The sequence below is a fragment of the Acanthopagrus latus genome, chromosome 2 (genome assembly GCF_904848185.1).
Source record: "Acanthopagrus latus isolate v.2019 chromosome 2, fAcaLat1.1, whole genome shotgun sequence".
Taxonomy (NCBI): domain Eukaryota; kingdom Metazoa; phylum Chordata; class Actinopteri; order Spariformes; family Sparidae; genus Acanthopagrus; species Acanthopagrus latus.
In genome coordinates, this window is record NC_051040.1 from 7,092,965 (window position 1) to 7,120,840 (window position 27,876).

Genomic DNA, 27,876 nt, shown 5'->3' on the forward strand with positions numbered 1-27,876 from the left:
GTCCCCCTGGCCATCAGGCTGTACAACAGCTCGCAGTGATGTCAGGAAGCACAACAGACAATGTACAAATGCACTCAAAAGCACTCATCTTTTATAGCCCAATTTAATTTAATTGTACACAGTCCCCTGTCCCCTTAATACTCTTTACCTCTCTGTCACTTTATATTTTTAATATCACTTTATATTTTTAATATAGCTCATAGAGGTATTAAATGTATAAAACACTTAAACTTCTACAGTCACTTTATGTAAATACTTACAGTTGTACAAAACATTTTTATTCCTCATTTTTACTACAGTTGTACAAAACATTTTTATAACATTTTTATTCCACATTTTTATTTCTACTGTTTTTTTGATATTGCATGTATGTTCAATGTATGTTTAATGTTTGTTATTGCTACTGGATGCTTGAATTTCCTCCGGGATCAATAAAGTATCTATCTAATCTAATCTAATCTAATGAAGAGATGCATTTTCCTCAAATGCAAATCCGCCGTCACTTTCTCCCAATTAAATCCACTTAACAGACTAATTTCACATTATATTTTAAAAGATGAGATCACAAAATTCTACAGTGCGTAAGGAAAATTTATTACTTTAGACATGTGGATAAAATGACTGGCGCTTTCAATTAGTGGGGTTTACCGTGGCACCATGATTACGTAAGGACATCACATCCATCTAGAATTTCCTACAGCAGTAAGTAGAATCCCACATGTGGCTGCTTCAGCCGGGCCTTCCTGATTCGGCCATTTCCTCTTGTAACACACATGCCTTCTGACCTACTGGGGCCAGGAATGGGTACACCTCTACAAACACAGACAGGGTGACGTAGACAGGCCACTTTAGTCACCTTGACACATTTAACAATAAATACACTCAGAGCTTTAAAAGCACTCTAAAACTAACTGCGTGGACCCTTAATGCGTCTGTCCATTCCTTCCCTGCACCGCAGTGAATCAGCCAGCCAGCATCGGTCCAAAAACACACAGACAGTAACTGAGCGCTGAGATTGTCTGCATCACAAACACCTGGAGAAAAAACAAAGGCAGCCAGCTATATGGAAAAAAAAATGATTCCACTCGTGGGCTGGCTGGTGGTGAAGTGTCGTCACGCTGGGAGGCATGGAGGAGAGGCCTCTCTTCCCCCTTTATGATGCTAATTGCATACAGACACCCACTCACAGAGCAGTCAGCCTTACTGTAAAAGTAAGACGAGACAGACAGCCAGGGGAAACACACTGCCCCCTCTCCTCGAGTCTGCCAAGAAACCACAACATCTGATGGCTCATGCTCAAAGTAGCCAAACATTTCCTTCTGTCTCAAGGTTTGCAATTGTGCGTAATGGAGCAAACAGGAAGTGCGAAGAACGGCAGCAAATGTGATGTCCGAGAAGTGTGTGATTGTACGGGAGGCACTGGAGATCTGTTCCCTGGAAATACTGGGAATGCCCGAGGTGGATTAACACTGCAGTGCCCCATGTAATTCACCTAATGTCGTGGGAATAAAGCCTGCCTATTTTCAAGAGCAGGTTTTAATTAACAAAGCTCTACACGTCCCCGAGACCCCAACCTCCTCGGCACAATGTGCCAAAATCATCAGCCTAACGGGAGGTGCCACTCGCTAATATCACGAGACGTCTTCGGCCCCTTCTCGTCACCTCTACAGACTCTCAAGGTGTTGAGACAAAGGACAACAGCCCGATCTAAGAGATAATCTGTCTGCAGAGGTGAGTAACAACACAGAGCCTCTGTGGATGTGACTCTACTCTTTATTCTCTCTCTGCAGTGATTGGCACATGAGCCGGCTGGATCCACAGGCTCAGTAATTACAGAGAGCCGGCGCTGAATCACCCACGGACTTCTTCCAGCCCCCTCATTTGATCCCGCGGGGCACACGGGGGACCTGTTATCCTCCAGACGACACAGGACGCAGGTTTAAAATGATCAGCTCTTGGCCGCGTTGCTACGACGACAAAACAAAATTTCCTCAAATACAAATGAGCGAGCAAATCCCCCGGCCCTGCTTTTGCCCTGTGGTCCACGGCGACCTGCGGAGAGCTGCTTTCAGTGGACCACAGGTCTCCAGTAACAAGTGGATATACAAAGCAGACATCAATGCCTCCTGGAGGACCGGGGACTTGAGGACAAACACGGTGCCAGCCCAGAAAAAAGCCAGTGCCAAGGAGGCATTAGCATTCTGAACCTGCGTAAGTCGGGGTTTCACAGACAAGAACCAGCCTTTTAACTAAAGCATCATCATTTTCTCTTTCTTCTGACAGACCGCAGGTACATACTTTTTAAAGTTTAAACAAAAGTCTGGTTTAAGAATTTCTTTAGAGGTTCACCTTTCACTTCCGCGCAGACTCACAGCGAGAGCTTATTGATTGTGAGAGTAAATAACATGTGAGCTACAGAGCTGCTGTTGTTGACCGTTGCCAAAGCCTGCTGGGTCAAAAGTCACCGGAGCTGTGTTTTTCTCTTGAGGTCCTGTATTGAATTTAAACAAGAGCAGCACAGCTGTGGTAACACTCTCCTTCACCTCTGAAGGACACCCAGAGAGAAGCTTCTTTCATCTTGAGGGGCAACAACCCATCAATGCGCTCTCTGTCTCTCTTTGTGTCTCCGGACATACCAGTCACAGCTTCATTTGCATGTTACCAATGCTGACGAAATGCTGGAATACCTAGACTTTTATTCACCTTTATCCCTGTGCAGTGTTGGTCACCAGCAGTCTCATTTTCTGTTTTGACACAGTCCTGCCCGTGACACAAAATCAAGATGGATGTCGGCTTGAAGGAGGGTTGTAGCCCCCAGTTAAAACCATGCGGGGTCAACATGATCTTGTAAACATTTTTTTTAAACGATGGAAAATCTCTCAAGTGTTTCCAAAAGCAGACGCCACACATCAGCCTGGGAGAGAAACGGGAAAGATTATCAGAGAGCGACTGTCTCGCCCCGACGCAAATAGCTTTTCAGTGAAGGATTTGCAAATTACCCCCGACCCAAAACTGCAAAATGACAGCCCACTGGATCTCGCTTGGGTGTCACAGCCAGAAGACAAATAATGGGCTGAGATGTGTGGGCTGCCTGGCTTCAGAGTTCAAAACTGTTGGCTCGGCATTGCCGTAATGTCTCACATTCACTCAGGTCTGAGAAAATGTTCTAACAACCTCGTGTTGATTCTGAGGAAAGTGTGGAGTTGTGCTGCAGCTCCACAGACAGGCGTTCTCCTTCTTCCCCTTTGGTCACACTGCAGGACACTCTGGCACATGAATTCCAGCAGACACATCAAGAGAAGTGTCCTTTACTAGAAAAAGGGACCCCTGACCCCGGAACCCTCTCAGAGGGAGGAGACATCTCAGCAATTTCCAGATCCCCAAGTACCTCCACTTTACAGCCAGTAACTCAGTACAGAACAGAAATCAATCAGCAGGGCTTTCTGTGAAATACATACTGCAGTGACTTCCAAGGCAGGACGCACAGGCTAAACACTTCCAGACACTGGACCGCGGCCACGTTCCCACGCACGCTGAAGTGTTTTGGCAGCCATCTTGGAGGCCTTTATGAAAGATTTGCTTTCTTTGGTGATAAAAACATCAACTTTGGCTTTTCGAGATTTCCTTTTTCATTTCATGCGGGCGTACCTCCCTGAAAGAAAAAAAAAAAACCTGGACTATTTCTTTGAGCCAGTGTTGATCTTTGCAGAGTAATCATTGTCCTGGTTGTTCAGTCATTCTCTCTACTCGCAGATAAATAAACAACGCAGTGCAAGGCGAGCGATGCAGGCCGGCTCGGAGATAAGACACATCAAGGGATCGCTATCTGGTTTTCTTCTCTCGGACACGGTGATTCGATAACGGTCAGTCTTATCTCTGTTATTTTTCATTCTAAAATATTCTATATTAAAGTGAGCTCCTCAACATTAAAAACAGTCTGACAAATCTTCCAAGAAAGAATATGAACAGTAAGTAAGTCTGATGTAACAGATCAGCAGAGGTACAGTGGGCATCTCCAGATGTTAGGCTCAGAAACTTCAGAAGGGACTTGACTTTCCCTCGGCTCTGTTCCCAGTCCACTAAAGCTGCAACTAAAGATTATTTTCATTATCGATCAGAGTAATGCCGTGAAAGCTGCGTGAAAGCTGTGTAGATAAAGTCCCTTCGGTTGCTCAGCAGAATGCTGCAACACTGTTTTGCTACAAAGCTCCAGAAATGTTTTGTGGTGAGGAAAAACTTCACTAAACTTTCCATCTGGCACGGTGGTGGGGAGATCATGACTGAATTTCCATTTTTGGGAGATCTGTTTCATTAAGAATCTTGAGGCGGTAAAAGTTTGACACTTTTCCTTCAAAAAAAAAAAAAAAAAAGCCCAAAGTCTCCTGAGTCTCTCCACTTCTGTCCTTCTCTCGGCTTCACTGTCCTCCTCAGGTGTCTTTCTAACTTCCTCCCGACCCCTTACAGCGCCTCTTCACGGCTGACTCCTGCACTGTCCCATGTGGTCATGTAGTTAACTGTACTTAGTCACACCAACACATACATCAAGCCATCATGCCTCGAGGTGTGTGTTTGCGTGCTTCCTGGTATGAAGTCCATACATGTCTTCACAGTATGCATGCCTTGCCGTGTCACACTCATAATTCACGGTTGTGTGGCTGTAATTCTTCCTTCCCTTTGATAGCCTATATAAACACTGTAATTTGGTTTTTCCGAGAGCACCGTGTAACACAACTACAGCGGGATGACTATGATTTCTGACAAATGCTCAGCCGGCTGACCAAAAATCCTGACTCAAACATGGAAAAACGACTGAGTGGAAAGTTATCAGCACATGTTTCGTAAGCACTGGCACCCACACAAATCAAACGCCTCGGGATGAAAGACTTTAGCAGATGCTAATCAGTGCAAAACTTCTCTAAACTAACAGATGATGTCCCACATGTGACCACAGCTCTGTAAAATACAGGATACAAGTGAAGAAAAACATGCAGAAGGAGCTCCTCTGAAGTCGAGTCCCGCGGAGCTGCATTAGGTCCACCTCCCTCTCATTTGGACCGGATCCCAGAGGGGACTACTCGGGGTTCCCTCCTTCTCTGAGAGTGTGGCCTCTGAGAGTCAGAGGGTAGAGAGGGGGCCAATGTCAGAACAAGGGCCCCTACCGTGAGAAAGCTCTGGCAGGACCTCCACAATAAAAGCATGAAGCCGTCCCGAGGGACGCCGGGCCTAATTAACAACATCAAAGTGAAGCGGCCACAGGACTGCCTCAGGAGCAGCAGAGATGATGATACTATCGGCATGTGTTGTCGCGCATGATGAGGTGCGACGTAGCTCATCGAGAATGCGCTGAGAAAGATCAGTGATTGTTCGGCCTCACACACACAGAGCACTGATAGAGGAATGTAGGACTGTTTGTCACGCCTGGCCATCAATGACAGGCTGTGTTCAGACAGTCGCTCCCCGGCTGTAAGGCCAATAAAGTGAAGCGACAGCGGCTGAATGTCTGGAGTCTGGATGCCCGCTGCCTCTCAGCCTCTGTCAGTTTTTCCAGCTAATGACCCGTAGTGGACATTTCTACCACAAGAGGGCAGCCAAGTGTTGAACTCTGGGATGTCTACCATCCAGATGAGGAGATAATGTGTTATATTGATGAAAAAGACTGTGCAGCACATGTTGTTACACATCACCTGACAGTCATTGATTTTTTTTTACATTTGTCAAAATATTGTTTAAGCAGGTGTGGACATTTGGATGCTTTTGTGGAACAGAAAATGTCAATATCTCTGTGTACTTATTCATTCAGGACGCATTTCCGACAGCTCCCTCATGACTAGGACGTGATTATTTCGAACAAAACATATGTAGTGAACTGTGACTGGATGTAGGTTAATAAGGTTTGTTTCTCTCCATGACTGACCATTTTCTAACCTGTGGAATGTACAACAGGACAAGTTTTTCCATCCCAGCTCAGTTAATATGTGACTTTCCATTCCTGTTACAGTGCAACGGAGGCATTTCTCAAATCTCTTCTTGGTAAATGATTAGCTGTGCACATGTGGCAGCTGTCAGCCTCTCTGGACTGTGTGGGCACAGCACTGATTCACTCACACACACACACACACATACACACAGGAGAGAGATTTACAGGAAGGAGGTGAGCTCAGCCTGCCACCTACAGGAAAAGAGGGGGAATCTACTGTACATGAGAGCTTTATGAGAGTAACCTTTATTTATCAGACTGAGTCAGTTGGTTCCCAGTCGTTAGAAAATTCTTGAATCATTTACTCGTTCTTTATCAGCGGGGGCGTCAAATTACCAACGGCTGCCAACCGACTGTTGGGACATTTTGGGCTTCCGGAGCGGAGGCTGGAGAATTGTGGGGATGTATAGTGAAAATTACAATATACAAATGAGTAAGTGTATGTACTCAGTTACCTGCATACACTCTGGACAGGTCACCAGTCAATCACAGAGGTAACACATTCAAATAATAATGAAACACGTGGCAGAACATACAAACACCGGCACTCTAACAAATCCATACTACATACTGAATTTATACAAGGTAGATATTGCACACTAATGCCATAGTAAACTGTCATAGCAGTTACTATACAATAAAAAAATAACATATTGTTCATTTTTATTGTTATTTACAGTAAGTTATTACATGTAAGTGACGTTAGGTGTCAAACTGCATCATTCGACTGTTACTCAGTAAAACTCCAAAAAGAGAGAAACAAATGTCTTTTAATCTACACAAATGCATCATGTCTGGTCTGAGTGTACTTTATTTGGCCACTCAGTCCCTTTTCTGATGTAAAAACACTCCCTACTCAATTGAGTATGTGGTGTGGAGTTGGTACAGAGGGAGGAGATCGTTCTCTAAACCAGCTGAAGTGTTCCCGTCCGCTCTGTTTGTAAGTATTACAAACTATTATCCTGCTTGGAAACACTTTGCTCAAGCAGGGTTTCTTTGCTGGTTGAGTGCATTTAAAGCAACATTATGTCACTCTTTTATTTTAAAATAGCCGCTTCAAAATCATGTTGATGGCAAAGTGTCTTGTAATAGGGCGGATGGTGTCTCTGTCTGAGCCACTCTGCCCTCCCATCACTTGTTTCTGCACTACGTAACTTCAGTGAGAGGGTAAGATTATTTTTTCTAGATATGCTTATTCTATTCCAAGCTGTCTCACCATTACTCACAATTTCTTTTCATGACTTCAGCTGTGAGCAGATTCCTTTGAACGTTGCAATAATAAGGAAGCATAGTGTTCATCAAAAGCTGCCTCATAAATGAGAGCATTCAGTATGCATACTGTCGGCTTCAGTGTACTACATTTTGTCACTTTTCCAAAAACTCGTACTACTCACGTACTTAAATGTAATCAGAATAAGTTTGTAGTGTGGATTCAGAGCTGAGCTGTAACGTCATTAAACCCTCGTGTGACATTATTTCCTCGTTACTTCGATACGTATTCAGTACTTGTTGAACCAAATCATCATATAAATTAAGCAGCGCAAAACAGGAGTACAAGCCACAGATTAAATTAGTTGAAGTGCGATAACGACAGCCGGCTAATCACATTGTCATAATTGCTTTTTGCCTCCCTGACTGTATTATTTACTGCCCTCGGAAGGTAGCAAACAAAATCTGCATAACAATCACATCCACAACAGAGAGCTTCATGAATAAAAGATACACTGGCTCCATGTGTGCTAAGTAAACAGTGTGTGATGCTGCATCTTCACTTATCATCAAACCTCCGTCTGAATGAGGGAGCAGTTCTATTTGTTTCACACAAAGATGATCTAACGTGCCTCGTGTTGTAGAGGCGCCACTGATGAATAATTCAGTGCTTTGAGAGCGGGGAGGTCTTGAGTGGGCGAGGACAGAGTCTAACCAGATTCCTCACCTTGAACAGCCCTTTGTACCGTTACAACTTTGGAAGAGACAGAGGAGTACAAGCCACTTCGCAGAGCCAGTTTCTAACAATTATCCATCTAGTAGTCAGAGGCAGAACAGAGGAAGAAGGGTACAGCTTGTCCTCTTGAGCTCAAGTGTCCCCCGTCCTCTCTGTGCTGAGCATTCAAAACCGTCAAGTGTGTAACTGTTACAGGCTGTTATCCCACTTAGACACAGTTTGTTGCTCCCTAAGTCGGTTTCCTCAGTTGATAAAGTGCCTTCGAAGTTTTTAGGAGATTAAAACTTTGTCACTGAACTTCTCCTAACAATGAGTTAATACAGTTAGTGTTGCTGTGAACAACTTTGTTAGAAAACTGTTGAACATGAAGGGTGTCTACACCTTTTCCACAGTAAAAATAAACACGTTTCAGACATTTTCAAGGTGCTTTTTTTCAAGCTTTTCCAGCAACTTACATCTGTGGTGCATTATATATGTACAATGAAAATGAATATTTCACTTCATCACATGTTTGTTTGTGTGCCACAAAATGTGGTTTCAAAATGTGTCACCAGTCTGTAAGTACACCTGGCATCCTGTGGAAGTTTAGGGCTGGGTGAAATAGTCATAAAAATAAAGTGAGACACAATATCTATTTGGTATTTTGGAATTATTTCACTATAATCTTAGGCAATAGCTATTCTGCCAATATGAAACAGTTTATTATGATGGTAATGATAAGTAGCCAAAATCCAAGCATGTTTCAAACCTTTACAACACCACATTTAAGCGTGTTTCCAATGACTCGCAGCACCCATAAAAACCCTGAACACAGAAAATAAGCAACAACAGCACTGCAAGACGGCGCTCTGCATGAACAGAACAATCAGTGATACATGCAGACAGGAGAACAAATGTGACTGATAGCACGTTAACCTGAGAGACACAAGACCTTTCAGCCGTGACAGCCAAACAAAAGGCACGCTTTGTAACTCCAGCACACAGACACATTCATGATAAGCACCCAGCTGCCGCGCAATAACTTGTGTCATTTGACAAGAGAGGCACAACGTCCTCGACTACGGCAGAATGCACTAATGGCCTTTCCAGGGCAGAGATCGGAGCCCGCTGGCTGCAGAGAGGTCAGCAAGCCAGGAAGAAGGGCCACGCAGGGGTCACACCGGACAGAGCTTCTTGTCCGCGACACAACAGCTCCTCAATGAGGCAAAATAGAAGCAAACAGACACAGTCAGCAAGCAACCTTTTAGTCACGGTGCAGCATTCAGCTGCTCAGGGTTTCCACTGAAGTTTCCAGGACTTTTCCGCAGCTAAACAGGAACACTTCCACCGGCTGAAAACAGTCTGGGAACAATCTGGGAATTGTCCCGTTTTCACTACGATCCAGCACAGGAAGAACAGCTGAAAACCTTCGTCTAATGGGGTAATTCTAAGATGTGATGTGATTTGTAAGTTATATGTGGGCATATAACTATGAGATGATATATTTATATGCCGACAGTTGCTGAAATACCCATTGAATTAGTCACATTAACGAATGAAACACACCTCAGTGCCACTCGACACTGTCTGATAATATAAATTCAAGGCAAACAATGTTCCCTATGAGACCTGAACGATATCTACATATTATTTCATTGGAGAACAATATGCACAGACACATACTATAAAGATCAATCAATTTATCATTGAAAAAATATATTTTTTTTTAGAATTTTGCTATTAAATTGATAAAAAAAAAACAGCAATATGCTAAAAATGTTAATACACATTTTTTTTTTTTTCTCGATGATGGCAGGAACAGCTCACAAACAAAAAATGTACAAAAAAATGATGTGAATTAAATGTATATTGGTCCCACACATTAAATGCATGATTAGTGACAACTACTTTGAGAGTCTGGACTCCAGATGTTGCTCCAGGAAGCAGGAGGAATGGAGGCAGACGGAGCAGAAAGCTGCAGAAACATAGTAGCCCTTCTACGGTGATGAAGTACGGAATACTCCTCCAAAATCTGAGGAATATTTTCAGGAAAAAGGAGACACATTCCTCCACAATGAAAACAGACTCTTACACAACAATCCCACAGTGCAGCACTCTGACGCCTGTTTCTTTCCATCTTACTTCACACAGCTGTGCATTCATATCCATCCACTCTAAAAGCTGATGTGATATATTGGTCAGAACATTTTGGACAGTTGGCCTTCAGTCTATCCTGGTCATCACGTTGGACTGAAACAGAACCCACACACATAGCTCTGTTGTTTTTTGAGATGCCATCAAATCGGAAACATGACTAAGACTCCCACAGGCCTGTCTGGAATTTGAGGTGAAACAATGCTGAGTAACTCTGCCCATCACCGTGGCCCCCTCTCACTTTCAACCTGCTATGTCAACAGGGCCGGCGAGCTGGAATGCAGGAGCCGCTGCGACACATGGTGATCAATCCTGTGGCTCTGCACTCTCTGCAGTCAGCCTCTCATAATGCTGCCTCGCTGTTATCTCTCGCATTTCAAGCAGGTATGCATCGACAAGGCGAGGCACGAGGTGAGGAAGGATCTGAGACTCATACAAGGCTGAAACTGCTCCCGTGGAGAAAGTGAAGGAAAACTGTGGTGAGAAAATTGCTCAGTTGAGGCATTTAGAGCAAGTCAGATTAAAAAACTACAATTACCTAAATTAGGCATAATCACAGTACTTCAGACAGCCAATGAAAACAGACGTGAATCACATTAAATGTCTCGCAGTTTTACCCGTTTTTATCTTTTATCCTGTCAGAAAAGGACACTTGAGAGAATTATCCCCCCTGTCTGAGGAACATTAGAGTTAGTTCTTTCTCTTTGTACTTTCACTAGAAGTCAACATCTACTGTTGTTAATCCATTTTCTGCTTGTTAAAGTAGGTACATTTCTGACCTGTGGACACCTCAGGACATGAAGCTCTTTTCCTACGGGTTGTTTCACTGCATTTGCAGCATTATGATGATTTTTATGTGACATTTAGCAGAAACAATTTTAAGGAAGATGAGGAATATGATTATCTGCATAGATTGGTATATTGATGGTTACTACAGGTACATGATATTGAAGAGAAACCGTCATTGAAGCTTAATGTTATCTTTGGTCACAGTTTAAAACCAGACTGTGCAATGGAAACTGTTGAATAAATCATAATATTCACTCAAACTGCAATGAAATTGAGGCAATCCACCCTATTTTTAAAAGTAGTTCAAATGTTCACACCAGACGACATACATGCATGTAAAAGCTGTTAAAAGGACTTTTAACTTCACTAAAACACTCCTGCATCTCACTTCAAACATGTACATATTTTCAGTGCTGGTCACAGATGACCCAAATTGTCGGTTTGCTGTCAAACCAGCCATCTGCAATCTGAAAACACATGCCAGCAGGTTACATGACTGCACACGCCTGCGAGCATCAGATCATGTAGATCTCCCTCCTCCGTACACACAGCTCTGGGACATCTTCCCATCCAACAGTAGAATCTCTGTGTATCCTCCACATCGTCACCATCACGAAAGTCATGCGTCGCCTCGGTCCTCCGTGGTGATCCAGGCCACACAACAGGCAGCATTATCTGACTCATGTGCTCCTCAGAGTGACTAGGAGGAAATAAACTATGCTGTGTGATGAAGCTTCTTCTGTTATGAAACGCAGCCAGCCTGTGGACTGCCGTCAGGGGGCTCACACCTGCAGGAGTGCTGGTGCTTTGTCCTCTCTATTGTTACGCCGCCCTGCCACTCCTGCCCCCGACTGACCAGGTAAATGCAAAGGATACATGGGAGGGAGAAAGCACCACTATTGCTCTCCTGGCTGGATCCACAAATGAGCTGAGGGCTTGTGAGACTGTCAGGCGAGACATTCATTGATATCTCTTGTTTACACTTCGGGCTGGACTCTTGTTACGTAACAGATCCTACAGCTTATCACCTATCAGCGTCCCTTATGGTCAGTCAATACTACGTGTTTACCGGCGCTGCACCCTTGACTGCTTATTGGCTGAAGGTCAAGTTTGGCTTTGTCTCCAGTGGCACTAACACAAACACTCTTCGATAGCTGTAAATATTTCCTCTAGGGATTATTTCTGTTGAATTCCGACTTTATCTGGAAAACAAACGATCAAAGAAAACAGCAGATATGAAGCGACACTGCCCAAATAAACACTTGCTCACTTGGCACCAGGTTATCCCACATTCACACTCTCATTTCCATGTGTCATGTCTGATTCACTACATGTTTTGGCTACCAGCCTGCATTCCTGGAGGTATGACCAGGAAGGATTCATTTAAACTCCTCACCCGGGGCTACAAATCCAAAACCAAAAGACTCCGAAACTGTCACGACTCCTACCTCCGGCGATCCTCTTGAGCAGCTGCTGCCTGGCAATGATCCTGCCCAGCCTGTACCCGGAGCGTCTGCGGTGATGGTCCATTCTCAGGTAGATATCCTGAGTCTCTGGGGTCATACTCCCAAGACACTCGCTGCCTGAGGACTCCGAGAGCTCCCGAAACATGACTGAAACACTGAACCCCAAACAAGCCCCTGACTGCTGGCTGGCTGGCTGGTACACACTCACCCACACACACTCTCCCACCAACAGAAAAACTTCACATCCAGGCGCAAAAAGCCTTGAGTGAGCTGGGACGGATAGCAGAGCAGAGCCTAGGGGGAGGAGTGCCAACACTTCAGCCTGTCTGTGCAGGCCATGTGACCACAGGGAGGCCAATGGCAGGGGAGCAGTGGGAGTACTGCCCACCTTGCTGAGCTGAATCCAATGTCTGTGTGAACGCTTGTCAACTTCCCCCTGCTCTGGAGGGAAATATAAATACCATTGGAATGCCTATGAACTGACTAAGGAGAGCAGGAGTGGAAGAAAGAGGGGTGTGGGAGGGCTTACAAAAATAGTGGTTTTGGACCCGCCCTGCACTAGAACAACTCTCCTGCTGTTGCTGCTGGTCACACAGGTGCCAAGTTTACTGGGCGAGAGTGAGTCTGGGCCATTTTAGAGAGTACTACAGCGGAGAGAGACAGAAGAGCGGGGAGGGAGAAGTTGTTTTCCCGGTTGGAGAATGCTAATTTCTGCTCCCCCACCCCCACCACACAACCCCTCGTTCCAGCCACAGGAAGGCCTCTCAGCAGGTCTCCTCGAAGTGTCAGCTCCTCAGGGGGAAACGAAATTTTAGCTTGAATACAATATGAGTGACCTATATCACCCTAACTCAGCACAAAAGGAAAGATCAAGCACCAGCATGTCATTCATTCAGCTCTGGTGGCGGTTCAGTGACAGGAATCAAAGCCTCTGCTGACAATGTGTCCCTCGTCACAGCTACAAATATCCTGCATGCTCGTGTTCATGTTCTGTGCTTTTGCAGTTAGGATACAACAGGGAAGTGATTTATGAAGTGCCAGAACAAGTGTCAATCATACAAAAGAGAGCGCCTTGGAGTTTTCCCGTGATTTCTATGTCTACATGGATCCCTATCCAAGGAGCTCTTACCCATATATTGATTGAAAAAAATGTATTGGCCTAGAATAATTTAAATAAATCAATACTGTGTGAAAATTACTATATATAAATCTTAATAGGATACAGATTTTAGTGCACAAGAACTCAGTGTGCTTTTCCATTTTGCGCTGACAGGAAGTGACATAAGAGTTGTGCTCATGGACGTCAATCAAACTGTGGTTAGAGAAAGTTACGCAGAACCTGCAGAGGATTAAGACTACGTGGGTGGGAGGACATATATAAACTAAGAAATCAAAATTTAAAAAATTAAATATGTATTTTCATTGATTTGAAGACATGAAAGCAAGGACACAGTCTTAAGAGTGGTCTACTAATCAATTATTTGACTGAAAGCAAATCAATCAGCAACTAGCTTATATAACCGATTGATTGTTTCATTTGATTTTCAAAAAGAAAAGGCAAATATAAGCTGGTTCTAGCTGCTTAAATGTAAGAATTTGTTGCTCCGTCTTTGTCATTTATACTAGTAATTGACCTAACTGGGTTTTGGATTGTTGGTTGGGCAAATAAAGCAATTTGAAGGCATCACTTTGGTTTGTGGTATAATGTGACGAGCACTTTAAAAAATTTGGGGGGATATTTTTCGGACTGAAAAATTAAGTTAATTGTATGAATAATTCTTATTTGCAGCTCCACTTTACAATTAGTAGTCAAACCAAAATTAAGTCCCCCATGAGTGAATTATCTTCCAACATGCAAAACAAAACAACTTTTTTTTAAACACCATTTGGAATAGGGTTGCAATGATTGGTCGATTTATTAATTATTCGGTCAAGAGAAAATAAGTTGCCATCTATTTTGATACTTGATACTACTAGTCGGAAGTTTCAGGACAGTCAGTCGGGGAAAAAAAAGCCACGTTAAGATGTTACTTTGGCCTCTGGGATGAGCATTTTTATCAAATTAGTTACATTTTGGGACTGTTGTAGACTGCAGCCTTAATTTGGATTATTTCTGATAAAAACTAAAACTCATGCTTCTCTGAATTGAAAGTCCACGTGTATCAGCCAGTTTACAGCATGGAACAACAATCCTCCTTACACCTGAACTAAAGTCCACAACCGCTCAAGCCGACCCACCCAGCGCAAATCAGGGCCTCTGCCACCCTCCTTGGGACCTGGCCTCTTCACACAGGCCTGCCTGTGTAGCATAAGCATGGCGCCATATATGTGAAACGAGCACAAACGGGCACGCGACCAAGTCAAACACAGCCCCCGTGTGTTTCACTCCCTGGCTGGCAAAATCCACCCGAGCTTAGACTCACAAAGAGCACAATTCAGCAGCACACTTCAGAGCTCACAGCACGTTTTCATAAACTCCTCCTGGGTTTAATGACCCTCTCACACCCTCAGGTGGAGCATTTGAATACGAGATTGTTGCTTTTTTAAGCGGTGGTGCGACACTATTCAGGTGATTTCATTTGGCCGTGACTCATTTTCTACACACACAAACACCTGTGTTCATTCATACTGTACCAGGGATCGCTTCAGGTGTCAGATACTAAAAAATGAGTGACGGGATGTTGGCAGCGGTGCGATCTCTCTGAACCCGTTTCTGTGTTTTCTTGTTCCCTCCCCGTCTAGACTGAAGAAACACACCGAGCGCATCATGCATATTGCATTACGGAATCAATCACCCACTGCTCTGCAACATCATAATGAATGAGATTAATGGTGTTTTCGTCTCTGTCGGCACTCAAATACCTCAGCTGAGATTGCGAAAGAGCAGCAAGATCTCCTGCGCCCTCTGTGAATGTCCCCGTGTTTAACGTTGTGCTGCATGCCATGAAGAACTGGCTGTGGTGTGTCCTTAGTGTGGGAGTGTTGTGTGTCAGGCACAGTGACTCCAGCCCTTATCAAACTTGTTCCAGCACGCCTCTGTCTGGGCTTCAGAGCTCAACAACTATACAGCATGGCAACAGGAATCCAGCCTCACGTTACACACAAACACATACCGAGGCTCGGGAAGTAAGATGCCGACCAGCTTGGTAGAGTGGATGAAGACAGTAAATGTAACTGTGTGATGACAAATGAAACCATGTCGATGAAATGTCCAGCCTTCATTCAACATCTTCAGCCAGGTGTGGTTAAAAAAAAAAAAAAAGGGAAAGTTGAAGTCTGAATCATGGGGAGGAGGTGCGGGCCCCACAGACGATGAGTAAGGAGGCAGCTGAGTGGGGCTAAGACGCTGCTCTGATGTGGGTTTGATTCGGCGGCAGACACATGTAATCTGCGCTGGGCAGTTCTGGCTCTGGTGCGGCTAAGTTTCCTGTGGTTGGGGCTTAAGAATAGCATGAGTGTGACTGAAGGTTTCCACCTCATGAGCCATCAAATGTCTGAATTCTGAGCTCAGGTCTGGGACTACATCACACTCTAACACTGCAGGACCGGTCCTCTCACTCAGCAGGTAACCTGAAACAGTTCATAATTGAATAACGGCTCAGTGGAAGAGGTGGGAGGCGCTCTGCTGCAGAGTTATTACTGCCTACGACTGTGACTCACCACAACGTGCCTGATTATTTATTCAGAGCTTAATCTCTTCTTTTGCAGCGAGCGCTGCATGGAGCTGCTGGGCCTTCCCTCAGAACAGGGGTGTGCTCCAAGATATTTAAGATTCTCACCTGCAAATTCTAGTTAAATATGAGTAAAGTTATACAAATTAAGATAAAACAGAGTATGGGATAGGATCGAGATGCTAGTTACAGCGTCTTTATTATGAATTTCTGCATTTGATCCATTAATACACGCCATGCTGCCAGCTACTGTATGAGTCATATTGCATTATTTGCAATAAGTCACCCAGGTAGAGTCACGTGACGTAATTTGTCCAATCAGCACAGCTAGTCAATGAGGTTATGTGAAGTTTGAAAACAGTAAGAGGACAGTAAATACCACTGTCTCTGTGACTGGCCTGAAACGTAAATTATAGACATCTTTGAGATCATTCACAGAACCTTCTTTGCACAATGAACAGGAAAGTCTCAAATCCAACCACCAAGACGATGATTCATCTTGTACCAGGTTACTGTGACACCTGTGAGAGCAGTCACTGATGTTCTCGATACAATCAAAACTAAGACAGACTGCTGAACCAATCTTTTCCAAACTTTCTAATTTCAATGTTTCTAATTTCAGAATAAATAAACTTCACAATTTTACGATGTCTTCAGATTATGTGTATACCTCATCAGGAGGAGGAGAAGGTGGTGGCAGCGTGGGGACCTGGGTGAGATGGCTGCCAAGTGACACACCACTGCTCGAGACCACTTCAACTGGATAACTACAGCAACCAGATGGGAGCTTTTTGTAGCCATCTGCAACGAAAACACTTCTATACACAAAACTGGACATTTTTAATGAGATGTGGGGAGCAGCTGTGACGTGGTTCTTGTGCCTAAACTTGTCACGATATTAAACTAAAAACTGAAACGTAAAGAAACATAAAGTTTCAACATATAGTCATATACAACAACATATAACATATAGGACATAGTTTCAGTTTGCAGCCCAAGTTTCCACTCAAAATGAAATAATATTCGTCCATCAGTGTTTCACAATATCCTGTTCGTTCATTCGTCTGTTGGAGCGACTGACTCAGAGTCAAACCTTCACAGTGTAAAATAATTTAATGAAAATCTCCTTGTGATTCAAAAAAGGCTCTGTGATGTAACTGTTCATTCACACACATAGAGTATGACAGCTCACATCCATCAGTATACGACTCCAGACAGTTAACACCTATTAATCACACAGGAGTATGTGAGGCCAGCCACGTCTTTTTAAATATTTGCTCACTGCAGAGTGACCTTCAGCAGAGCGGCAGGGTTCAGACGCAGTTTAAATGTAAAACATAGGCTCTACACTTCTTACGTGATGGACTGACACTCATAATTCAAGTCCATCAGGTCGGAGTCTGAGCTTTATCGAGCAGAGGAATCATTTGCCTCTCTCTTTAAAGGGGCAACATGTCGTGAAGGAAAATCATTTTAATATTTACAATGTTAATGAAGTAATAATACAAGCTAAAAGACATTATCATTTTCCATGACTGAATGTTCTCAGAGGAAAATAAGTTTCCCAGAACACTGTTTTGGAGCTAGAAAGGTGGCAGGGTCCGCCACATATAAACAAACTGAAATGAGTATGACATTTTATTGTACTTAAAGATCAGTGTGTTTAATATTCAGTCATTAAAACACAGGGAGTTTGACATAAACAAAACAGTCAATGAAGATGATTAAAATCTATTTCCAAAAACTACATATTGCACCTTGAATGTCTGACTTTCTGACACAGCTGACATGTGTCAGTATCTGGCTGTAAAGAGGCCACCACCATCATGATATGACACATGGATTTCCTTGATGTCCGGCCAGATGAGCCAGAAATCACCAGTGTAACAGAGCTGACCTAAATTTTGTACAAATCATGAATTCCTCCTCGTGAAAGTTTTCTCCGCTCTGCCTCAGATATCGCATCCATCTCGGATACAGCCTGATGTGACATTCAATATCAACATCATCTACAAAGAGGCACGAAAAACTGCAAAGATATACATCTGTAGCACAGCCAGCAGAAAGTGGAAAACGTCTTTGCCGGCATCAAAAAGTCTTCACGTAACTTTCAGTCCATGTGTCGCGTCTGTCAGCTGCATCAGGTCTATCATGTGTCTGCTTGTGCACGAGCAGCTCAAGGCCTGCAGAGACTGCACGGCACACATCACTGCGATACCTCCTGTACATGGAGCAAGAAGGCAAGATTAATGTGTCAGATATCCAGATAACACACGACTCAGCTGCTGCATCAGTGGCGTGCCTCGGCAGGCTGCACAGCTGAGCCGCAGAAAACAACAAAACAGCAGCCTGGAGTCCTGTCTGACAAGGAGAACACACACGGCGCGACACTCAAACTCCTCCTGCTGAAGGCAGCGGCTGCCCGGTGATTCATGAGGAGCTGCCGCAGGTTGGTTCGCTGCACCCAGTGATGGACTCTGCTGCTTCCTGCACAATTCACTGATTTCATGTCTTCTCTCTCCAAACTCTGGAGGTCTCTGACCAATCATTACACATTTTAAGCACATCATGCAGGACATATTTGTATATTTGAAGAGACGTGACTTCTGAACGACAGTAACGCTCAGTGTGACACAGTGTCTCCTCCTGCAGAGAGAGACAGGTGCATCTGAAGCGGTTTAAGCAAATATGATCAGAGCATTTCAGTGGCGCCGCGGTGTATTTGCGGCCAAACAGAGCAACAGGAGATGAACTTTAAAATCCCTCTGCAACATCTGTGTTTGAATGTGGGATCCTGTCTGAAATGATAAATCATAGATAGATAGATATATAGATAGATAGATTTGTTTATGAGCATCTTAATGCTTAAAAAAAACAAACAATTTATTAGGGAAAATGTTCACACTGTCCTCTCTCTCCTCTTTCATTCCCCAGTGCTATGGCCGACCCATCAGCGCCACCCAGCGGCCGCACCACGCCACTGCTCATTTGTAATGAATAAAGTTGGTGTTAAAGATTAACATTGTACCCTGTTATAGGGCCAAGGATTTCCTCCGCGTGCGCACAAGGTTATAAATTGAACATATTGTTCAGACGGTGTTGAAAGCACAAAGCTTCAATCCTGCAAGTCTCACATTTTAATGTCTAAAATGAGCTGGAGCACATGCGCATTTCATATCCGACAATTTAAGGATCAATATGTTTGTGCACTGTGTGTAACTACTGACTGACCCTTTAATTAGAGGTGATCACATTAAATAAACTTTCGAAAAACAAAATATATGAATGGAAAAGCATGTATTTACTCATTTCCCCCCTGTTGCACCACTTTGATGTCACCTAGTGTAACCCAGGAGTGAGTCCTCCGCTTCCCCGGGCTCTGGTGTCCCTGCAGCGGGCTACTGACCTGCCAGTCTCCGCTCCCTGACATTCCTCCAGAGGAGATCCCAGGCTTTGGATGTGGAGCTCCGCAGCTGCTCGCTGAACGACCGCCGGAGCTTCAGTTTCGCTGAGTTTCTTCTAGATGTCATCGCAAATCCTCCACTCGCTCATAATAATTGAATCCTCCTCGTCCCCGCCACACACACACACAGTCACACACACCCGTTATTCTAAAGTCTCCTGTCCCTTTTTTCCCCCCCGGTTATTAACTTTTCCCTCTACCCTGACTGTGGCGCCCGGTCCTCAAACACAGCTGTCAACATTTTGAGTGGAAGGAATAAAAAAAAATATAAATAAATAAAAAAATAATAATAAAAAAAATTACTCCTCTCGGTCTGAAACGAGTAAAAAAGTCACAGAGTGATAGTGAAGCAGACTTTCACACTTCACACCAGATGTGCGTGTGTGTTTGTGTGTGAAGGATTCACGCGCTGCGAGCGCCGCGAAGATGTGGTACCTTCAAGTGCTGCGGGAAATATGAGAACCGTCAGACGAGCTGAGCGCATGAGTGGAAAGCAGGAAGAGAGAGAGAGAGGGAGCTGATGGTAACAACAGATGGTGAAAGTGAACCACTTTATGATTGCTATTTTGCATGATGTGTAAATATTATCGTATTGATGATGATTGATTGTATACAGGCTACTTGGGCTTTGTTTAAAATGAAATATCACACACGTTATGAGCCAGAAAACATAGAGTTCTGTAATGTTCCATGAAGGTTCTGTCTCCATATGATGTTCTGTCACGGCTGTGTGCATACTAATGCTTCTTTCATGATGATTTATCCCAGCCCCACAGTTCTCCAGAACCATGCAACTCTCCTGGAAAAAGGGCAGAACTGTGGTATTGACCAAGACGAGCCTCACCCAGAAGTAAATGTGCTCATAGTTTTATGTTATCAAGCTGTCTAGCTATCGCAAGTGTACAATGTACATTAGTAACAGTACTCTCACACATTAATCATATCTAATGAGGTACCTATTTAAGTTCATCACCGTCTGAAAGAAACCTTGTATGCAGCGTCCTGCGGCTGCTCCACTGACTGCCCAAATAAGAAAAAAAAAAATCACAGCACATTTCCATCGTAGCACAGAGCCACAGAAAGTGGATTCCAACATCAGAAGATGGTGAATTGGTAAATGGACTTGCATTTCTATAGCGCTTTTCCATCTGACTGACAGCACAAAGCGCTTTACAACACTTGTCACATTCACACACATTCAAACACTGATGGCAGAAGCTGCCATGTAAAGTGCCAACCTGCTAATCAGGAATTTGGGATTCAGTATCTCGCTCAAGGATAGTTTGACATGTAGCCAGGGGAGCCAGGGAACCAAACCTGTGACCTTCGGATTGCTGGAACGACCCGCTCTGCCTCCTGAGCCACAGTCACCTCCGTAGAGAGATCTGAATTTGAGCTTGTTTAGAGAGCATTCATTGCAAAAACCACATGCAAACAAGTCTACGATTGGAAGGGCGGGTCACACAAAAAGGAAAAGGAGAAAAGGAGACACACTTGGCTTTGAAACAATAATCCCTCCATGTCCAGTAAGACACTATTTGAAAAAGGAGAAACTTAAATGTGAACATATAGGCCTTTCAGACATATAGTCCAGAGTTTTCAATCCAGATCCATTCAGATCAACAGTGCTTTCCAGAATTCCAGCACAACACTTTCCTCCTGATGTAGGAAGTAGAGTTTTACGTAGAGCACCCGAAGGCACCACAAACTGCAAACCACTCAACACCCCACCACCACCACTACAAACATCTCTGTGGCTCTCACATGACACATTTCAAAAACTCAGCAAACACTTTCCCCATTCCGCTCTCCCTCTCTCTCTATTATCACCCCCAAAACAATAAGATGTAAAAAGGAAAAAAAACTTTTAAAAAAAACATCATCAACATCTGGTAGTCATTTTTTGCAGTCAAAAAATGTTATTGACCTATCTATCAACTATTATTGGGAACTTTTGACCGACATTTTCCATCAGGACGATGTTGTCTATTTTTCTAAAGCTCGGCGAGCGCTCAGCCAGTTCTCTCGAGGTGGGGGAGAGTAGGTCAACCCTTCAGCAGAAACATGGGTTCAGTTTCAGCACCATTTACTTTTGTTGTCACAATATCTCGCACCGCAGATACCGAAGAAAAAGAAAACCTCAGCTCGCGTCCGAGGAACAAACAGTGTAAGTTCTTCTAAACAGCTGCTGCTGCCAGCCAGACCTCGGTAATCATCATACCATCATCATTTTAGGAATTTCCTCCTATTATTATTGTGTGTCCACTCAGGCACTGTGTGACGCGAGAGCGGTGATATCATATCAGCTGCGTTAATTTCTCGCTCACCAGCTGGGATTACAGCTATAACAGGTTTAATACCATTATAAACACACGGTCTTAACACAGAGTGACTGGCTGAAGATTGACAGTCTCTTAAATGAGCAAATCTGGGTTGACCTCGGTTCGCCCTCTCCGTATGAGGCTGAGCTAACATTACTTCATTTCAATAAGCAGATAGAGCCCATTTGCCACCGAGTGGGACGAGTGATTTACAGATTGCTGCAAGGTCACACAGTGAGATATCTGCAGCCGAGGGGAGAATATAAATGAAGGGATCAGTTTTCCATGAGTTCTGTCCAAAAACTGAAACGAGGTGGTGTCAGGAAATAAGACCTGCTCTGATCTCACTGGATGTGACATGAAAACATTAAAATCTACATATATCAGGTCAGAAGACATCAAAGACTCAAAACATCAGAACTTGCCGCTCATTCACAGTAAGGAAACTGAAGAATTTCTCAGAGCGTGGAAGCTTTTCATCTGCATTTGCATCTAACTGAATTTGTCACCGTTATTTTAGGGTTTAGCAAGTTGTAGGAATGGAAAGTATGTGAGAAAACATGGTTGCCTCTTTGGTTCAGCGTGGGTCAGAGGGAGAAACCTGTTTGCCTGTGATCAGCATGCTGCTATTTTCAGCCCCACTTGTTTGGACCTCGGGCTAAAATGAAGCTTGAAGGACAGAACACACACACACACACACACACACACACACACACACACACTTGTCTAGAGAACCTGTTTCATTTGAGGCTGTGACTTTTCAGGAAGGGTCAGGGTTAGGCCGAGTCAAGCACCTTGTTTTATGCTGGTCACAGGAGCCGGGAGGCTTAAAGAGACAGAGGCTGAAAGGTAACACACAAATTCTCCCAATTTAACACAAAAACTAAACAAAAGAAACAAAACAATTATTCATCCTTAAGTTAAAAAATGACTAGGTCTATTTCCTACAGAATTAAAAAAAAAAAAAAAAAGGGTTAGGGTTTCAAGTTTTTTTCAGTGTGAGCTCTGAGGTTTGGAGATATCAGCCTTCCACCTAATGATATGGAACTAGATGACAATCAGGTTATGGTGCATAAAGCCCAGTAGAATATATTCAAAAGACTCAACAGCGAAGTCTCTTTCCCGAAATCATGACCTCAATACTCAATCCACAGACCTTCTTGTGAGCAATTTCATCTAGAAAATTTCATTCTTGTGACAGCACGAGACAGTCACAGTCATAGCCACAGGCGACGCAACAGGCTGAAGAATTCTTTCATACATCGTCTAACCTAAATAAGATCTGGATCTGAGGACATTATGGGATATATGTCATCGTCATGAATGCTTGATTGTGCTTTTATGAATACGTATGTCTGAAATTAATTTAGCATCTTCTGGAATTAAGGATTTTTTTTTTAAATTTCAGAGTAAACTCACAATTAAGTAGCATCACATCATATCATATCACATTGTAGTTTAATCTCTTGTTAGGTGGAGACCTCTAGTGGTAGTAGCTTTCATTACAGCAGCAAAGGAGGAAGTCAGGAGAAGTAGTACAAAGCGTAACAAAGTCTGCTTGAGGACGATGATGGGGTGGACGGCAGGGTCCTAATAGCACAGGACTTTCATCCAGGAGGTCAAAATTCTTAAACTTACTAAGGTAGTTAAGTTTCAGAACCAACTCAACCATGTTTTCCTAAACCAAGTAGTTTTCTTGCCTACACCTAACCACTTTATAGGGAGAAAAGTTAGATTTGTCTATGGTTGATATCTCGAAAACAGCAAACCACACCAAAACAATTCACATGGACAAACAGCAAATAGATTTTCGGGAGAACTGTCCCTTTAAACAATCTTCAAAATCCGCAAAAGTCATCTGTCTGTCATCTGACTAATCCTTTGGCTGATGTGGGTTGAAAACAGGATAATGAATGAGTATGCTAGTTGTCAAAGTTGTAAACAAGCTATCAATCCCCGGTGAGTGACAGGGCAGGAATGGACGGGCGGACAATACCGTTCCTGTCAGCCCCTCGACAGTAAAAGTGATGGAGGAAGCGCAGCCACAAGGTTCTGACCTCTCTGGACATGAATCACTGGAGAGGTAAACACTCCTCTCTCCTACTCTATAAAAGAAATCGCGCACAATGAAGAGCATTATCGCAGCGAGTACCATTGTGGCGAGACGATGACTTAGCCTCTGGAGTGGTCCTTGGCAGTGGAAGTAATAGCAGATGCGAGGAGAGGAAACATCAATCAGCTTGAGAATGTTTTCCCTTCGCTGACTCACCCACTTGTTTGTTTTGGCCGGGCAGCTTTTTTAGAAAGCGCTCATTTTCCCGTTTTTCCCTAAAAAACTGGCACGTTTTCCAGGCAAGTATTGTGTCCGTTCTCCCTTCCTCCCTCCCGTCGCTCACTTATTTATTTGTACACAAGTTATCTGAATTCCAGAGTTGCTGTGCGTGTCTGGTGACTGATGAGGAATGCTGCCCCATGGCTGCAGTGGGAAAATCCCAGATGTGAGGAAACTGATTTCTCCTACGCGATTGGGTCATGTTGTTGGCCAGGAGGTCTTACACCAGGCCCCCTTGAATAGTCTGGGAGATTGCTCTTCCCAGCCTAATGGAAACAAGGCTCGGGGAGCAGGGGAGCGGGGGAGCGGGGGAGATCGCCCCTCCACCTCCACCCCCGGCCCCTGAGGGCTCGTCGCAGGCATGTGCTATAAATTTCCTGACCATATATTCCCAAGTCGAGTTCATTTTTCCAGAGGAGCCACACATGTGGTGTATATCTGGGTTTAGATTATGGGGTTGGGGAAGGAGGAGACTTTGGTCCCAATCCATTAAAGTGGCCACTAATTCTGTTTTCTTAGAGGGCCGCCTGTTGTAACGTCACATCCTTCAGCGGCGTCTCATCTTTATAGAATCATTAATTCCCAAAGCATACAATCAATTATGTCAGATTTGTTTAGAAATATAAAATGAAACTGCATCCCGCCACAGCAGTTTACATACCTTAACATATATAACTCAAACATTTGCTTCCATATCATGAAACGTATGTAGAAATGAGAGCTTGCAGGGGTCAAAGTCTCTATAAAGAGGGCCGAAGAACGTGAAACCAGCATGACAAGCGTACGTGGGTATTGTTTCATTGAATGACAAAGCATGTAATGCTGTCAGGTCTGAATCAGTTAAGCCTGCATTGCCCGCAAAAATGCATGGGAAAACATTTACACCACCGTCCGGCACCTGGTTTCTATTAGAGCAATGAGGATCTAATCACAGAGGTACATTTCTCTCTCAATCACTCTCACTCCCTCCATCTCACTCCTCCTCTCTCGGAGGTGGCGGATGTAAAATAAGCTCATGTTTTATTGATTTTAAGTTATTTTCAAGCTGATTTCGAGTCTCCTTTTGTTCCACCGGGGGGACTAATCTCCACCACCTCTCTGACGATGTGAAATTCACATTAGGGGAGTTTTTGCTCTGAGGCAGCTCCGCGGCAACAGGGCAGTGCTTCATACATGACATCTTGTGATATACTGTAGCATGACATTAGCCTCCATGAAACAAATTCAAACAGGAAGTCCGTGTTTATGTTTCAAGATTGAGCCTCGTCCCAGGGGAGAAACTGGAGTTTAAGAGTCTGACGAAGACCAAAGGAGCAAATGACAGCTGCTTAAAATGAAACTACAGTTGGTCTTGTAGTTTTTCCCTCTCATGTGAAATATCCAAATGGTGGGAAGGAAGAAAGTACAAATACTTTGTTTTGTATTTGAGTAGATTTTTCAAATATCTTCATACTTTCCATCTGACATTTAAGCACAAATATCTGTACTTTCTCCTCCTTACGCCTTCAAATTAAGCTTCTTACTTTTTAGTAGTTTTTAGGTTTTATGCATTTGAGGAGATTTATCAATTGTCTCTATTTTAATTTATTTCATTTTCTATGCCGATAGCATGGCCGACATCAACAAAAACAGAAACAGTCAGACTGGGAACAAGATTCAACTATCAGTTATCTTTCTGGTGCGTTTACGAACAGCTTGGACAAATCGTACCGATTCTACTTTTACGTTTAATAGGGTTTGAATTATATTAACGTGACGTGAGGTTCAGTTTGATTTACAAATGTCCGGTAGAAACGTCCTTCACAAATAAAACAGATTGGACAAGTTGCTAATTCTTTTTGACATATACTTAATTGAGTACTGGAACTTAATGGTTTACCTCATGCAAATCTATGCTTATTCTGATTTCAACCACAGGAGCAACAGAAGACGGTTAATGTTGTGGGAGTGAAGATGGGGTGAGGTTCACCACTTTGTGAAACACATGATTTTACTTCACGGGCTTGGGAACACTTTTTTGCCGGTAAACACAGTTTATTTGTACATGATTGTGTTCTGCTCTTATTTACACTCACACAGTGTCCCAGCTTTTTGTATAAAACATTTCTGCTTAATAGAAACCAAACCCGGGCAGTCAACATCTGTGTGAGCACTCAGACCAGATGTTTACAGAGCTGAGTTATGTTGGCAACACAGAGTTGAAAAGGATTTTTGCGTTACAAGAACAAAACAAATAGTTTTCATGCCTCCGAAACAATAAAAAAAAGCTGAATTTATACTTTGAACAGCAAACAAATGATGGGTTTTATGAGGGATACATGTGTGGACTGTAATCAGCTTGGCCTACAATTCTGCTCAACTCATCAGCCGTGATAAGCTGGAAGTACAGTGCAGGTATTGTTTTCAAACTGAGACACAAACAGGTCCTGCTGGGCCCTTAACTTTTAAAGCCGGCGAGGCGGAGAGCGGAGAGGATGCAGGAAGTCTGCTCTGCCTCTGCCTGCTATTGCTCTTTGATTGCTGAGCCAAATTGTTTAATCAGGTCTGAAACCACAAGAAAGCTGCAGTGCTACACTGCCCCAGGACAGAGTCTCTTTTATCGGAGGGCTGTGCTTTTTTTGTTATCCGGGTACAGGTGGAAGCGCACAGCTATGTAAATCTCCAGTAGCATGGTTACCCGCGGCCTCGCTCCCATGCAGAAGGACACAGTGTTTAGGTGTGAGCCGTGCCACGTGCTTGGCCAACCCGAGGATGGAGATGGCGAGGGCCGCGGGCCCAGCGGAGGCGCAGACTCTTTGCCTCCCTGCAACATCTGGAATCTCTGTGGTTTATGTGGGAAATTTGGGAGGCCAGTGACAGAGCCAATGTGGTTACTGTATCTAAACCGACCCTGCGGAAATGTTCTTGGCTTGGAAACTGTGTTTGTGCGTGTGTGTGAGAGAGAGAGAGAGAGAGAGAGAGCATGTGTGTAAGCAGGATCACAGAGGAACTACAAAGTGGAGCAGCAGATTTGGACGAGAAAGGAGTTATTGTTTGGATTCATTTCCAGCAGAGTGGTGAGCATTCAGAGGAAAGCCGCACACACACGCACACATAAAAGGAGTCAACAGGACCGGAGCCTGTTGACTGTTTAGTCACTACATCCTGGTGCAGGGTCCTGAGGTGGTGTGGCCCTTCCTGGCTCATTACTTCCTAAATCTTGTTTCTGCCTTTCTTCTCAGTTGGCAGCTGAGTGCTGGACCAACCTGTTAGCTTTTGTGTTGCTTCACACACACACACACATTTACACACTTGGACACACAGCTCGCCTGTCCTCCTGCAACTGGCCTGCATCCTGACACGGCTGCCCACGTCTCCTTCCACTTACTTTACAAACCCCAGGCCCAAATTCCTCAAGACGCGCACAGAAAACACTCTTGAGGAAGTCGTCCCCGCAGCATTTATTGGCTGCTTCTTTTCTAATTGGCGGCGTGGAAATAATTGAAAATCAGGACGATAAACCTGTTTCCTCTCACCGAAGACAAGGTGGTTTTCTGTTCAAAACACAAGTACACGCCATGTCAGGATCAAACCAGTTGATTTATACTGGGGGATAAATTCCGCCCCGACATGATGGGAATTGTTGAACACGATGATCTCATTCACTACAAAGGCCTTGAAGGCACTATTAAATGATATTAGGTTCTATTTTATGTACGATCGCTACAATAATTGCAGTAAAAATGTTGAAATTGCAATAAAAACGTTTAAAGATTTGAGAGCGGGTTAACCAAATAGTT

At 43.8% G+C, this 27,876-nt stretch overlaps 1 protein-coding gene across 4 annotated transcripts in view; it reads right to left on the reverse strand.

Moving 5' to 3' along the window:
* Positions 1–27,876, reverse strand: part of stard13b (StAR-related lipid transfer (START) domain containing 13b) — an 80,032-nt gene that overhangs the window by 15,165 nt on the left and 36,991 nt on the right. Inside the window, exon 1 of one of the 4 annotated variants that reach the window (XM_037079801.1) lies at positions 19,388–19,826. The exons of 2 other annotated variants lie outside the window; for them this stretch is intronic. In XM_037079801.1, coding sequence (XP_036935696.1) covers positions 19,388–19,511 — 124 coding nt within the window. In that variant the 5' untranslated portion in view covers positions 19,512–19,826. Of the gene's footprint in view, positions 1–12,292; positions 12,585–19,387; positions 19,827–27,876 lie in introns of those variants that run through there. One more of the 4 variants, XM_037079792.1, reaches the window with a different exon arrangement.